The sequence below is a fragment of the Anomaloglossus baeobatrachus genome, chromosome 6 (assembly GCF_048569485.1).
Source record: "Anomaloglossus baeobatrachus isolate aAnoBae1 chromosome 6, aAnoBae1.hap1, whole genome shotgun sequence".
NCBI lineage: Eukaryota > Metazoa > Chordata > Amphibia > Anura > Aromobatidae > Anomaloglossus > Anomaloglossus baeobatrachus.
This window is the reverse complement of record NC_134358.1, coordinates 141840086-141856636: the sequence shown is the minus strand read 5'-3', so window position 1 is coordinate 141856636 and position 16551 is coordinate 141840086. Positions and strand designations below refer to the sequence as shown.

The following is a 16551-nucleotide window of genomic DNA, read 5'->3' as shown; positions in this document are numbered from 1 at the left end:
CAGCACACCAATACCATCTGTGAGCTTTCTGTGATTTTCACGGACCCAGAGACTTAAATGGGTAATTTTTATTTATCCACTGATGAGGGGCAAATACCCCGAAACAGCTGTCTGTGGATGGACACCATGGTTGGCATAGGTGATCTCCTTGATTGGAGACTGCCTATCCCGTGGTTGTTCATTCCTGGTGAAAGACCTGGCTAGTTTCCTGCTAGCGTTGAGAAACATGTGATGGTGTCTCCGCGGCATTCTTGTTTTGCATATTTTCCCAGGGGGCCTTGTTCTAGTGTCACTGCGTTGAGAAACACGTAATGGTGTCTCCACGGTGTTGGATGTTGATCTCCCCGAGGTCAACCATCCTTACCTATGTAGTCTTCTACTAGGCATTGCTCCCACTAGCCAGTTTCCTACTCCACACTGATGAGGGGCAAATACCCCAAAACAGCTGTCTGTGGATGGATACCATATTCGGCATAGGTGATCTCCTTGATTGGAGACTGCCCTTCCCGTGGTTGTTTCTTCCCGGAGAAAGACCTGGCTAGTTTCCTGCTAGCGTTGAGAACATGTGATGGTGTCTCCGCGGCATTCTTGTTTTGCATATTTTCCCAGGGGGCCTTGTTCTAGTGTCACTGCGTTGAGAAACACGTGATGGTATCTCTGTGGTGTTGGATGTTGATCTCCTCGAGGTCAACTATCCTTACCTATGATAAAAAATGGACATGTCTCCATGATTTTTTGGAAATACATAGTCTGCAAAAATGAATATGTGAACAGCACCACAGACCATAATGGTAACATGTTCAATGAAAATCAGGGATAGAACACATACAGGATATACGGAGCTCTGAATGAGGCCTTAGAGCACATGTTCTCTCCATCTCCTGATAAATATATGTAGATTTATATTTTAGTGACCAGAACTTATGAGTTAAAGGGGTTGTCTGCAAACTCTGCACTGTGAAGAACCACCGTTACTGCGAAGGCAGGCAGGTGGCCTCAAGTATAAGATTTGTGTGCCGCCCGATGCAGCTGTTGAACCGCTTGGATCCGGGATTGCTGCTGTGGCTCGAGAGTCTCCGGACCTGGGGGGCTTGCGGTCACTCAAATGTAAAGGGGAATATTTACAGGGGATAAGAGTTTGTGACGCCACCTGTGGTTCATGGTAAGGGGAGTACCGCCGCTGCCGATGAGAGTACCCGGGGGAGATGGAGTGGGGCATCCAGATGACGTTCCCTCCACGGGTAGGGGAGGCCCCGGGACTCTGGATGGGTGAGATACTGGTGTAGGCGAGTGCAGGGCTGGTTGGAAGCAGGGGAGGACTAGGTACTCACTCAGGCAGTATTGGTGATGATGCGACCGCAAAGCAGACTCTGACAACAAGGTAAACCAAGTCTGCTGCCCTCTTGAGGGAGCCAGTCCGGGTATCCGTCCCCTATAGTACTGCCGGGTGGCCCGGAGCCTGCCTCCGTGCACAAATTAGAAGTGTTCTGGTGACCCGTTGGCGTAAAGCTGTCCAGGCCCTGCTCCCTACTTGTTGGTAGTGGAGCTGTGCTCTCAAGGGCTCAATCTTGGGATTTCTGTCGGCTGCGTGGGTTGGAAAGCCCTATCCCCCTCATTGTGCTAGTACCTCTGATCTCTGAGCATCTTGGGGACAGTCCATAAAGTCACTATCCTCCACAGGATAATTGCCGGGTTGCCTGAAACTCCTTCCCGACCTTGGGTCCTGTACCCTGCCATGCTTTCGGTCCCAGACCGGCTATCAGACTCGAGCTGCTGACCGTCTTCTACAACCAGGTCTAGGCACCCAGCCTTAATACCCTGCGACCGGGTCTCCGATTCCTCCGGGCCCAGACCACCGTCTGCAACCCAACCTGTAACTTCCAGGGAGCCACTACTCCCTCAGCTCCTCACTTCTTGAGGGCTAACACTACTCTGTCTACTTCCCTCCCACCAGTCTGCCTGACCCCTAGGTGGGCGGCCCTATTCCAGCTCAGCAGCCCACTGGTGTGTCTGACAGGGTGTGGTGCGAGGTGTGGTTGGGATTTCTATGCGGATGGAGGCAGTACCATAGGTTGGGAACCCAGAATCATGGAGGGTTGAGCCCTGCACTAAAGAGCAGCAAGTACAGTACTCTGTGACGTCCTGACTAGTCCAGGGGCGTCACATTTGCATACATGCAGTCACATGCAAACTAGATGTGTGCGTTGTCGCTTAATGAAAGTTTCTTGAGTGAGGCCAGATACATCTATGTGCCTGGAAGTATTCAAATCGCATACTTGAGGTGACATGACTACCCGCTCCCTCACAGGCACCAGTGAATCCATAGAGTCACAGAGTGACTGCAGACTTCTATTCTAAAGCCAGAAAACCACTTTAAGTTAAGAAACTTTTTTTGCACTTTAGGGAATTATGTCTTAAGTGCCAGAAAACCTTTATAACATATACAAGGACCTCGTGTCTAGTAAGTGCTAACAGAAAAAAAATACCTAAATGACTTTACCAAATGTAAGTAGTATCTGCATATTGTACATGTAGAACAAATATCAGATTAAAAACAATTGTGGAAAAAAGGGAAGTATGCAAAGTACCTTCTGTGCGTGACAAAAACATTGTTTACGTGGCCGAGCCCATTGCAGCCTGGAAGTGGGCAGTGTGGCAGCTCCTGCTTATTTTGCTTCCATAACAGCGATGAGCCATTTAGTGAACTCTCCTTTTGCCTTTTAGCAGCCAAAGGACAGCCAGAAGCACTTCGATGAGACGTGTATTTTCCTGATATGTGGCCTTGACCATCACAGCCTACAACAGGACATCTGTGCAAAATATAATGATGATATGATTGTTATAACATGGCTGTTCACAAGATATTATCTTGTTTCCTAATCTTTCAGTGTTCTGCACTCTCTGCTGTGCATGTATTATGGTCATCCTTTTTTAATCTGTTATTAACAAATACATTTTCAAAAACATTCAAAAAGCTGTAGTGATTAACCTCTTTGCACAATATCACGTTAGTCAGGGGTGGGGAATCTTTTTTTCTACCAAGGCCATTTGGATATTTATACTATCATTCGGGAGCCACACAAAATGATCAAAACGTATCCTGCTATATTTGGTCAAACATTAAATTACCTCCCCCTGATGGGATGAAACTGCTTCTCTTTGATATAGCTGTGATGTTAGGTGGTATTGATGATACTACTCGCAACTGCATTTCCAGATTTGCGCCGGTCAGCAGCACAGTCAACATTTTGCAATAGATTTTGAAAAGAACTCACAGCAGTAAGTTCTGAATACTGATGTTTATTACACTCCATGTCTCCTCACAGTGGGAATTTAATCACTGCTTATGTAACATTTAAAGAACTCAACCATTGGTAGGGCTGTAGTATGTACATCACATCAGAGACAACGAGACTGTTGTCTTTACATCATATATGAGACACCAAGACTGCTGTATACATCACATGGGAGACTCTGAGATTCTGCTATATACACATCACATAGGAGACACTGAGACTACTCTATGTACATCACATGGGGACGGCAGAGACTGCTTTATACATCACATAAGAGACAATGAAAATGCTGTGCATACATCACAAAGGAAACAAATATACTATGTGATACATCACATAGGAGACACGGAGACTGCTGTATATTCCTCACATAGGTAACACTGAGACTGCTGTATATTCATCACATAGGAGACACTGAGACTGCTGTACATACATCACATAGGAAACATTGAGACTGATTTAGATACATCACAAAGGAGACAAAGTGACTACTTTATACAACACATATGAGACACCGAGACTGATGTATATTTATCACAAAATAGACACCAAAACTGCTTTATATACATCACATAGAAGACACTGAGGCTACAGCTTATACATCACAGAATACGCTTGAGCATATAGATCACAGGAGGGGCTAGGGCATATATTCATCACGGGAGGGTCATTTATATCAAAGGAGACAAGATGGCTGCAGCTGCTGTTGTTGTCAATGGGACAGTCACTGGAGCGCTGAACGTACTTACTCCCCCCACAAAAGTCCATCCTCATGCTAGGCAGTAATCATTCATTGCATGTGCTACAGTGTTCAGCGTGATCACATTGTAATGAGCAATTAAAGAGCCAGCGGTCAGCCAAAGGCACTATCGATCTCCAGCCTGGGCACTGCAATCCCTGAGAATCTGCCTGGCGGCTAGATTTAGGGACATCTGCTAACTGGCTGGAGGTTTCCCACCTCTGAAGTATGTATATATAATTGTGGGGGTGATCATTTCTGAGGATTCTCAGGAGCTGAGCACAGTCCACACACGACAAATACCAGCTACATTAAATAGCCAACATCTCCCTAAAAGGTAAACTTTGTCTTACAGCTGTTATCCATTTAAAGCCACTGTTAATCTTTGACACTGGCATTTGAATGGAATGCGTGCCAGTGCCCAAACTGAAAATCTTATTGGTACTTTGTGATGGGATCTGAAAGCACCAATGGGTTACTAAGAGAGCTAATAACCATGTAAGGCTCCCATCACTGCAATCTTGGTCCTCCTCTGAAGCTGAGCTATATGCTAAGCTTCAAAGGAAACTTGTGATTTTCACTATATACTACAATACCATAGTATTAGTATAGTGGATGGTTGCAGGTTAAAGTCACCTGCGGGGCTAAACAAATGAGACTAAAGGTTTTGAAAAATATAAGAAAAATAAAAATACAAAAGAATGAATCATAATTTTTGAACATTAAAAATAAAGAAATTAAAAGAAAAAAAAAAAAACATATTTAGTATCTCTGCATTCATAAAAATCCAATCTATCAAAATATAAAACTAATTATCTCAGTCAGATGAATTAAAGGTTTAGAAGGATAGAAATAAAAATTAAACCTTTAATTCAGCGCAGATTTTATATATAGGAATTGATTTCTATGCATTTTTTCAAGTCTGACCCTAGGCAAATTAAGGGGTTTCTGCCTTAAAATCTAGCTGCAGAGTTATAGGAATATTGGGTTTGGGCGTTAATCATTACCCTATGGATATTCATTAATTATCTCAGTCAGTTAACACTATAACGGAAAAAAAAATCTTCAGCATTTCATTTTTTTGGTTATCAATATTCCTTACATTTTTTTTATTATAAATAGACTAAAAAGTCTCCTGCAAATTTATATCAGTAAAACTGTCATCCCAAAATATAGCTCAATAAACAGAAAAATAAAATTGTAATGGCTATTGATAAATGGCGTCATGTACCCCCATTTTTTTCTTTTTACAAATTTTAGAATGTTTATTTTTTATTTAAAAAAGGAAAAAAAATATATGCAAATGTGATATTGCTGTAATCATTCTGACCTGGAGAATCATGATTCAAAGTAACTATTACAATAGAATGTATGCCTTAAAAACAACATCCCCCAAAAATTGGAAGAATTGCTTTTTTTCCACAATTTCACTGCCATTGGATTTTTTTATTTTCCAGTGTGATTAATAAATAAATGAACTCCAATGTTGCTATAAATGTTAAAAATGTAAGGTACTTAGCAATTTTTGAACAGAGTAAAAGCCATTCAGCCATGTCAAGGTGTACCTAAATATGGATGGTCCCTATTACTAATCTCCTACCGCATCATGTGCCAAAAACAGCCTCATCTGAATGAGGCCCGAAGAGTGAACCAGGCGCAGCTCAAAATTAAAACCTTGCGTGGGAAAGATAAGTAGATAAGGGTGCGGAGCCCTGAAAGCATCGGATTGGTGCCACAACGTGGATGTACATTTGCCGCATAGTGGATTTGTGCACCTGTATATTAATTTAGTAGAAAAGGAGTGCGGGTCCTATATATTTTCTAAGTTATGTTAATTGACTTGAATATTTTTAGTTATTTTAGACTACTCCATAAATTATTAAACCTGTAAGCGAGCTGAGATTAAAGCCTTTTTCACATGTCCGTGTTTACACACGTATATGAAACAATAGTACCGGTGTCATCAGTGTGCTATTTGTGTTTCCGTTGAGTGTTTTTTCATGGATGGCTAATTAAATAAATGAATGACAAAGCTTCTCCTATACTTTTCAAGGTCAAACTTGTACCGTACACATAATTGCTCACTGATGCCATCCGTGTGATGTACGTGTTTCTCATAGACCCATAGACCAGTATTGGCCCTTATCATCTGTGCTGCTGGAAAAAAAATGTACAAGTGAATAGCAATAGATTATAATGGTTTTGTGCTGTATCTGTGAAAAAACACATCAAACATGTACTGCATGTGCCATAAGGACATCTGATTGAGGCCTAAGGGGATCTTTCAGTGTTAATAATTCCTGATTAGTGATGGGCGAACCCCCTGATGTTCATGTTCGGGAGACTCGCCCGAACGTTTTGTAAATTTCGAGTTCGGGTTCTGAGATAATGCAAACTTGAGTCCGAACACCGAACTTGGACTTTACAGTTATGGGAATGGGCGGGGGAGAGCTGTAAAATGAAGAATATAGTTATTAATAAATATTGTCATTATACTTACAGGTCCCGCGATGTGTCTTGCAGACTCTATCTCTTGCTGCTTCTGCTTCCGATCATCACTGTGTCCTCCTGGTAATCACAGCTGATGATAGGACCTTCCATGACATCATAGCTTTGTGACCAGTCATGTGTGAATGTTGTATTACCTCGTTGGTTACAGACTGGTCACATGGCTATGATGTCATGCAAGGTCCTGTACTGTCAGTGCATCTCGCCGTTACTTAGGGCTGGCCCGAGCATCTCAGTACTCGGTATAGTCATCAAGCACCTTGTACCAGCAAAATGCTCGGGCACACGCTCCCCCTCCTTGCATGTTGGCGCTCTTTACAGAGTCAGCCCACATTCAGGAATTGGCTGCCACACACTATTGCCACAGCCGGTGATGAATAGCAGCGCCGGGAATCAGGTGATCGGAGATCACCGTTGCTATAGTAACCCACTCGTTAGGTTACTATGGCAATGGTGAAGTCACCACTTACCAACCCGCAGCCTCTGCTCGATTACACAGCGCGGGGAGCAACAGCGTTCTTCCTTCCCCCATGCTGTCTGATGTAGAGCTAGAGCTAGATTGGTGACAGAAGACAGAAGACCAGGATCATGGAGGGGTGAGAGGGAGTAATAATGAAGGAGTCCCTAAGTGTGTCTGTGTATTTATTTCTAATAAAATATTTTTTCTCTGTGTGGTGTCTTTTTTTAACCCTTTATTGGAGATTCTTAATGTGGGTCAAATTTGGCCTGACATTAAGAATCTCGGGCTTAATACCAGCTTGTAAAACAAAGCTGGTATTAACCCCTTATTACCCCAGGGCCGCTGGAAGAGTTGGATACAGCGCCAGAAGATGGCGCTTCTATGAAAGCGCCATTTTCTGGGGTGGCTGCGGACTGCAATTCGTAGCGGGGGGACCAGAAAGCTTGGGCCACCGTGTGCTGCGGATTACAATGCGCAGCTGCCTAGCTGTATCAATAATAATAATAATAATAATCTTTATTTCTATAGCGCCAACATATTCCGCAGCGCTTTACAATTCAGGAGGAACATATACATATCATATACATAAACATATACAGACAAGTAACAATTATAGAGGATACAATATTTAAAAGGAAAAATGCCAACCCTGCTCGTGAGAGCTTACAATCTACAATGAGATGGGGGGAGGGGCAAGGTACAAGTGTTTATTTAAAATGACAATCCAGCCAGCTCATGGGGGATAGATGATGGCTTCCTGGACCAGTTGGCCAGAGCCTTGAGATGCATTTGGGTGCCATGGAGTTTGACGTGGGGTTATGTTCTGAGAAGTTGTAGAGGGATTAGGTGAAATTAGTTTGGCTAGGGAGTGTGATAGGCCACCCTAAAAAGATGCGTTTTTAGGGAGCGTCTGAAGCTGAGTAAGTTGTGATTTGTCCTAACTTCTTGACGTAGAGCGTTCCAGAGTTTTGGTGCAGCTCGGAAGAAGTCTTGGATTCGGGAGTGGGAGGTTCGAATTAGTGTGGATGTTAGTCGAAAGTCATTTGCAGAGCGTAGATTACGGGTGGGATGATAGACAGAGAGGAGGGTGGAGATGTAGGAGGGTGCTGCACTGTGGAGAGCTTTGTGGGTGAGAACAAGCAGTTTGAATTGGATCCTGTGATATATGGGCAGCCAGTGCAATGACTGGCACAGAGCAGAGGCATCCGAGTAGCGGTTGGCCAGATATGTGACCCTGGCTGCTGCATTAAGGATGGACTGTAGAGGGGAGAGTCTAGTTAGGGGGAGACCAATTAATAGAGAGTTACAGTAGTCAAGGCGAGAGTGGATCAGGGCCACGGTGAGGGTTTTTGTCGTTTCCATTGTGAGAAAGGGGCGGATTCTAGCGATGTTCTTGAGGTGCAAGCGGCAGGAGCGGGCAAGAGATTGTATGTGGGAGGTGAAGGAGAGATCAGTGTCCAGTATAACCCCTAGGCAGCGGTCTTGCGGCCTAGGACTTATCGTTGTGCCACACACAGAGAGGGAGATGTCAGGGTTAGGAAGGTTGGGAGATGGAGGGAAAAGCAGAAGTTCAGTTTTGGAAAGGTTAAGTTTCAGATAGAGAGCAGACATGGTGTTGCAAACTGCAGTCAGGCAGTCACTTGTGTTCTGTAGTACAGCGGGGGTGAGCTCAGGGGAGGAGGTGTATAGTTGTGTGTCATCAGCATAGAGATGGTACTGGAAGCCAAATCTGCTGATGGTCTGTCCAATTGGGGCAGTGTAGAGGGAGAACAGAAGAGGGCCAAGGACTGAACCTTGAGGGACCCCAACAGTGAGAGGGAGAGGAGAAGATGTGGAGCCAGCAAATGATACACTGAATGAACGGCCAGAAAGATAGGAAGAGAACCAGGAAAGAACAGTGTCCTTTAGGCCAATAGAATGGAGCAAAGAGAGAAGGAGATGGTGGTCAACAGTGTCGAAGGCTGCAGAAAGTCAAGAAGAATAAGCAGAGAGTGGTCACCGTTACGTTTTGCTGTCAATAGGTCATTGGTCACTTTGACAAGGGCAGTTTCTGTTGAATGTAAAGGGCGGAAGCCAGACTGTAAAGGATCTAGAAGAGAGTGAGAGGAGAGGTAGCGGGTGAGGCGAGAGTACACCAGGCGCTCCAAGAGTTTAGAGATGAAGGAGAGATTGGAGACTGGTCTGTAGTTGCTTGTGCAGGACGGATCAAGGGAAGGTTTTTTTAATAGTGGAGTAATAATAGAGTGTTTGAGGGAGGAAGGGAAGATACCAGAAGAGAAAGAGAGATTGAAGATTTTAGTTAGGTGAGTGGTGACTACCGGAGAGAGTGTCTGGAGTAGGCGTGAGGGGAAGGGATCAGTAGGGCAAGTGGTAGGACGAGAAGAAGAGAGGAGCCTGGAGACTTCCTCCTCTGTGACTGGGTCAAATGTGGAAAGTGAGCTGGATGGGATGTGGCGAGGGATGGGATTCACAAAGCTTGGTGACTGGGAGCTGATCTCTTGGCGGATGTTTTCTATTTTCTCTGTGAAATACGAGGCCAGGTCATCAGCATGAAGGTCTGTGATAGGGGTCTGTGCTTTGGGACTGAGGAGGGAGTGAAAGGTGTCAAAGAGCTTTTTTGGATTGTTGGCTAGTGAGGAGATAAGGGTGGTGAAGTAGGTCTGTTTGGCGAGGTGAAGGGAAGAGTTGTAGGTCCTTAACATGAACTTGTAGTGGATGAAGTTTTCTGGTGTGCGGGATTTCCTCCATAGGCGCTCGGCACTCCTAGAGCATCGCTGGAGAAATCGAGTTTGTGATGTGAGCCAAGGTTGTTTTACTCAGTGTTTGGAGGTTCTGAGGGTGAGGGGTGCTACTTGGTCCAGGGTGCTTCTGAGTGTGTCATTGTAGTGCTTTACAGCCAGATTAGGGCATGAAAGTGAGGAGATAGGGGATAGTGATAAGTGTAGAGAGTCTGTAAGTGTTTGAGAGTCAATGGCCTGTAGGTTTCTGAATGTGTGATAGGTGGGAGTGTGCTGGGGCGGACGAGGGTTTGTGAGCTTGAAGGAGAGGATGTTGTGGTCAGAGAGGGGAAGAGGTGAGTTGTCAAAGTGAGAGATTGAGCAGAGGCGGAAAAAGACCAGGTCAAGGGTGTTACCATCTTCATGTGTCTCTGAGGATGAGAGTTGTGAGAGGCCAAGGGAGGTGGTGAGAGATAGAAGCTGGGATGCAGAAGGGGAGGAGGGGCTGTTAATGGGGATGTTAAAGTCTCCTAGGATCAGGGTTGGCAATTCAGAGGACATGAAGTGTGGCAGCCAGGCTGAAAAGTGGTCAAGGAACTGGGTGGGTGAGCCTGGGGAACGGTATATGACAGCTACTCTGAGGGGAAGGGGATGGAAGAGCCTAATGGTGTGAACCTCAAAGGATGGGAATGAGAGTGATGGAGCTGGGGGGATGACCTGGAAAGTGCACTGTGGGGACAGTAGTAAGCCTACTCCGCCACCATGTCTGTTTCCAGGTCTTGGTGAATGGGTAAAGTGTAAACCACCATGAGAGATGGCAGCAGGGGAAGTAGTATCAGAATCCTGAATCCAGGTTTCAGTTAGGCCTAGTAAGTTAAGAGAGTAATTGAGAAAGAGGTTGTGGATGTAAGGAAGCTTGTTACATACAGACCGTGGATTCCATAGAGCACAATTAAAAGAGGGAAGTGAGGGTGTACAGGGAATGTTAATAATATTATCAGGGTTTCTATGGGAGGTGGGGGAGGGGGTAAAGTTAGCATGGGGTGGACCGGGATTAGGAGAGATATCACCTGATAGAAGTAGGAGTAGAAGGAGAAGGGTCAGATGGTTTTTGGACGTGTTTTTGTGTGATACCCTGGAGCATGAAGGATTGAGGTTAATCAGATAGGTGAAAAGGGCCTGTGAACTGTACATAGGAGAGGAGAGAGGGACTAATGTGGATGAGTGGTGATGGAGGGGGGACAGGGCGGTGAAAGTGGACAGTAAAGGCACATAGGATGATAAAGAGAGAAATAATAGTCATGATGGAAACAGAGTGTCAAGGATTAGTTTACCTGCCTCCTGCCCTGACTAACTGCCATTGAAGTAACTGCCCAGCACTTGGCAACGTTGGCACTTAGCAAAAGATGGCACGCATGCAGGCACCCCGCACGCGTGCACCCCTTAGAACAGCCCCAGATATATAGGGCAGACTAGAGGGTTAGGTGAGGGGGATTATGGGAGCTCAGCTTGTTAAGGAAAACTATCTAACTATCTGGCTGGATACAAAAATTTGGCAATCCCACTTTCGGGTTTTTTTTTAATTATTTCATGAAATTCATGAAATACTTTAAAAAGGGTCTTCCCTATACTTTTGGCTCCCTGCTGGATACAAATAGGCAGTAGGGGGTTGGGGGCAGCTCGTAGTGGCCTGCTGTACCTGGCTAGCATACAAAAATAAGGCGAAGCCCACATTATTTTCTTTTAAGTTTTTTGGCAATAATTTCCATTGTCAGTGAAGGTAACACCAAGCAGTGGGGGTTAGCAGCCAGTAGCTGCATGGATTACCCTTAGCTAGCAAAAGAATATGCAGCAGGAGCCCACACATTTTTTTTCTTATTATTTTTTTAAATAACTAAAAAAAAAATGGGCTCCCTCCATATTTTGATCGCCAGTCAAATAAAGCCAGGCAGTTGGGAGCTAGGATTCTCCGCAGCCCACTGCCGCCCCTTGAAATGGCGCATTGTTTCTTAGCGCCATTTCAAGGCGCTTTACCCGGCTCTTTAACTGCCCTGATGGTGCTGGCACGCTAGGTAATAAAGGTGTTAATACCAGCTTTGTATTCTCAGATGGTACTAAGCCCGAAATTCATTGTGTCACGCCAAATTAGACATGGCCACCATGAATTTCTAGGAAAGAGTAAAAAAAACCACAACACATAGAATTTTTTTTTTATTAGGAATAAACCAAAAAAAACATTTAGAGACTCCTTTATTATAAAAAAATCCTTTGTCCGACGTAATCCACTGGGACAGCAAAGTCATCTCTGCTTTATCACTGTGCACAGACAGTGTCTATACAGGGTGAGAAGCAAAAAAAAACATGTCAGCTCTTCTACATCGCTCTGCACAGAGCGATGAAGCAGGCTGACAGTGAGGGGATGATTGCACTTACGTGTCGCATTGCATCGCCCCACTCTCCCGATAGCAGCGCCTCAGCTGCATGGAAATAAAAGCAGCTGACCCGCTGCTGTCGGGAGACTGTGCACCGTGATGTGATGCGATCAAGACCTTTGATAACGTCATACTCACGTGACCAGTCTATAGCCAATGAGATAATACAACATTCACACGTGACCTCTTTGTTAACTCCTTGACCCCCTGGGCGATTTTCCATTTTTGTTTATTGCTCCCCTTCTCCCTAGAGCTGTAAGTTTTTTATTTTTCTGTAAATCTTGCCATGTGAGGGCTTATTTTTTGCAAGACAAATTTTACTTTTGACTGAAACCAGACGTTTTACCATATAGTGTACTGAAAAATGGGAAAAAGTTCCAAGTGTGGTGAAATTGCAAAAAAAAAAATGCAATTGCACAATTGTTTTTGGGATATTTTATTCACTGTGTTCACTGTATGGTAAAACTATTATGTCAGTATGATGCCTCAAGTCGGTGTGAGTTTGTTGATACCAAATATGTATACTTTTACTTTTATCTAAGGGGTTAAATAAAATTCAGAAAATTGTCCAAAAAAAGGGCATCACTTTCGGCGCCATTTTCTGAGACCATTAGCATTCTCATTTTTCAGGATCTGGGGCTCAGTGATGGCTTATTTTGTGTGTCTTGAGCTGGTGTTTTCAATAATATCATTTTTATGCACATGCCTGTTATTGCATTTTAAAACAAATTATGAGGTCCAAAAAACGTAATTTTGGCATTTGGAATTTTTTTCTTGCTATGCCATGTACTGATCAGATTAATTGATTTTATATTTTGATAGATCAGGCAATTCTGAATACAGTGATATCAAATGTGTATATTTTTTATTTTTTTAAAGGTTTTATTTTCTATAAGGCGAATGGGGGTGATTTGAACATTTAGGTTTTTTATTTTTTCATATTTTTAAAACTTTTTTTACATTTTTAATTTATTTTACTAGTCGCATCAATTGTTAATTTCTATTGATTAGAGCTGTACAGCTCTGATCAGCAGAAATTCAGTGATCCCCGCCTCGGCCATTTAAATAGAGCTGTCAGTATTTGGCAGCATAATCTAAGTGGCGAGCAAGCGCATGTGGATCGCGCATCCACCTGTGCCTGTTGAGATGCTGTGGCATGACTTTAAAAAGGCGGTTCATGCTTAGAAACCCTCCAATGGTGCAGAATTGCAACAATTCTGCAAAGATGAGTGGGCCAAAATTCCTCAAGAGCATTGTAAAGGCCTCATTGCCAGTTATTAGGCTTAGGGGGCAATCACTTTTTCACACAGGGCCCTGTAGGTTTGGATTCCATTCGCATTTAATTATAAAGAGCCTAATTTATAATCTGCATTTTTGTTTACTTGTTATGTTTGTATATTTAAATTTGTTTGGTGATCTGAAACATTTAACCCTTTCTCTCTCTCTCTCTCTCTCTCTCTCTCTCTCTCTCTCTTTCTCTCTTTTTCAGGATCCTATGTTTCATTATTACCTACCTTTTTATAAGAAAAAAAATTGGATGACAGATCCGTTCTTTTGCCAAATCCGTCGCATCAGTTTTGCCACAATCTGCGATGGATCCGTTGCATCAGGCACAAACCGGAATGTGCCTGAGGCCAAAAAACTGATGTGTGAAAGTAGCCTAAAGGGCACTTTACACGCTGCGAAATCGCTATCGATATCGTTAGCGAGCGTACCTGCCCCCATCGGTTGTGCACCACCGGCAAAACGCTGCCCGTGGCGCACAACATCGCTAACATGTACTTACCTGCCTAGCAACGTCGCTGTGGCCGCTGTCACTGGCTCCGCTGCTGGAGTGCAACGAGTCACTCACCCTGTCCCCCATGCTGAGTGTTCCCCTGCTTACTTCTCCTCCCAGAACCTTTGTTCCCTCAGCTTTGTCCCCCCTGGGAGCACACTTAAGGGGGACGCCACATGCTGCTGTAATTTAAAGGAACAGTACACCTGTTCCTTGTTGTGCTGTTTCTGATTGCAGGATTGATTCCTGCTTATAAGGCACCTGTACCCTATGGGTGTGCCTGGGCAACGTACTCTTTCCTATAGAGTGTTGCTAGGGCTCAGATTCTTTCTGCTGAGCTCTGCACTTGCTGACTGAGCTGTGTTCTGCTTCTGCTCTACAAAGATACTTACTTCTTTCTCTCCACAGAACCTTCAGCAGCTGGTTCATTATACCTGGTCTCACCTTATGTTCCAGATTCCTACATTGCTGTCTGAACCTTCAGGTCCTTCTGGAACTCTCCTGACTCCTACAATGGCTGGATCCACTTCTCCAGGAAAAGTGCAGAGCATTCCGGATTCCTGCTACTACAGGTTCCGCTTCCCTTGGATGGTATAGAGCATTACAGATTCTACTCTCCTATTAAGCAGTTAATCTACTGACTAAGCCGGGACTCTAACAGACTGTCTGAACCCTCGGAGTTGTGACCGTGATAATCCCTGTATAGGGGTTCCTTCACCAATAAGCCCCACGGGGGTGCTCAGCGTGAGTCGTTCCGATGGCAAGCATCGGACCCTCTGGGGCTGTGCCTGGATAATCCTTGTATAGGGGTTCCTTTGCCGGTTGCTCCTCCGGTGGTGCTCTGCTTCATGACCCTTTGGGCCCTATCACCATCTGTTCTGTTAACCAATTCCTCAATAAACCATCTTCTGTTTTCTCCAAGTTCTCTCTGGTCACTTGCTGCATCGGGTAATCTACTACTACCTCATCCCCACAGTATATTTCCACACCTTAGTGGCGTAACATAAAGTATGGAACATCATACTAGCAGAAAATATCTGATGAATGGACATGTCACTTCTTTTAAATGCTTCATGGTTTTGAAAGCCTGAAGCATTTAAAAGGCGCTCAAAAGCCAGAAGATTTGAACAGCAAATGGTTTTTCTATTGAGAAAATTAGGAAGATTCTTTTGAGTCTTTTATGAGCACTTCTTCCAACTTTTTTCAGAACTGACCCATTCAGAAAACATTCAATAGGGACTGCACTCTAACTAGAGTCTATCACCACCAAACGGAACAATAATTTACTCAGTCTGGGAAGTGTACAACTAATAAAACTTAGCTTTGACTTAAACGGTTAAAAAAGCCATCTTAAAAATACACACAACATGAAAAGCAGAAAAAGATATCGCTCAATAGAGCTGTTATTCAGTATAAGCCAAACGCCAATACCTATGGGATAAACAATAATCACTCATCAAAATTGAAATGACAATGGGTCTATAAACAGGTTTGACAATTCCACTGCCCAAATTAGCAAACTCAACAATGGAAAATTGGAACAATCTCGCCGATATACAGGCATTGTATAGATGTCCCATGCAAAGGGAATCCGTACTTTTAAATTCAGGAAAATGAGGGGGGCTAGTGATGAAGCCACACAATACCCTCTCTACGGACCACCATGCTAAAGAGGCTACCTATAGATGCTCCATGTTTCGTCTAAAGCTCATCAGCCAGTCAGGCTATATGATGGCAGTGTCTGCACCTGCAGCATTCATGCCAGGTATCCCTGAATTTAATGGAACAGATCCCCTTTGCATGGGACATACAATGCCTGTTTACTTGTGAGATTGTTCCAATTTTCCATTGTTAATTTTGTTAATTTAGGCAGTGGACTTGCCAAACCTATTTAAAGAGCCATTATCATTTCAATTTGGATGACTGATTACTGTCTATCCCATAGGTATTGGAGTTTGGGTTATATGAGGGACTGCTGATAAGTCTTTGGCTTTGTGATTTTTTTTGTTTCTATGTTAACAAATGTTACATCACATGAAAGCCTTATGTTTCTAATATATGTTTTCAAAATTTTGTGTTTGCTGCTTATGGCAACAGTGTTCTAAACATGCAAAAAAAAAAATGGTGGAGTCTCATGTGATATTCACAGCAACTGAGAGCAGAGGAGTGATACAATTCTTGTTTCTGCAAGGAAAGTCTGCAAAGGATATGTTTGGAATATGAAGAGCATTGATCCCTCAAGGTCTGAACATATCACCAGAGTTAAGAACTGGGTTGCCAAATTTAAAACTGGTCACTTCAGCACCAATGATGAGGAACGTCCTTGATGACCGAGAGTGGTTGTTGTTCCGGAGATCATTGTTGCTGTGCACTACCTCATACTGGAGAATTGACGAATTTCAGCTAAGGAAATAGCAAACAGCTTGGGGATTTCCCATGAACGTGTTTGTGTCATTATCCATGAACATTTGGACATAAGGAAGCCATCTGCAAAGTGGGTCCCCAAATGTTTGACAACAGATCAGAGAAGCATGCAAGTGAAAACTTCCCGGTCCATTTGTCAGCGTTTCCGGACTTATAAGAACTTCCTGGATCGACTGGTCACTATGGATGAGACCTGGA

At 43.8% G+C, this 16551-nt stretch overlaps 1 protein-coding gene across 3 annotated transcripts in view; it reads right to left on the bottom strand.

Annotated features, from left to right (window-relative positions):
• The window catches only part of ST18 (ST18 C2H2C-type zinc finger transcription factor), a 479266-nt gene that overhangs the window by 46426 nt on the left and 416289 nt on the right, over positions 1-16551 (bottom strand). For all 3 annotated transcript variants that reach the window (XM_075353275.1, XM_075353277.1, XM_075353278.1), the window contains one exon: positions 2589-2810. In XM_075353275.1, the coding sequence (XP_075209390.1) occupies positions 2589-2810 (222 nt within the window). The remainder of the gene's footprint in view (positions 1-2588; positions 2811-16551) is intronic.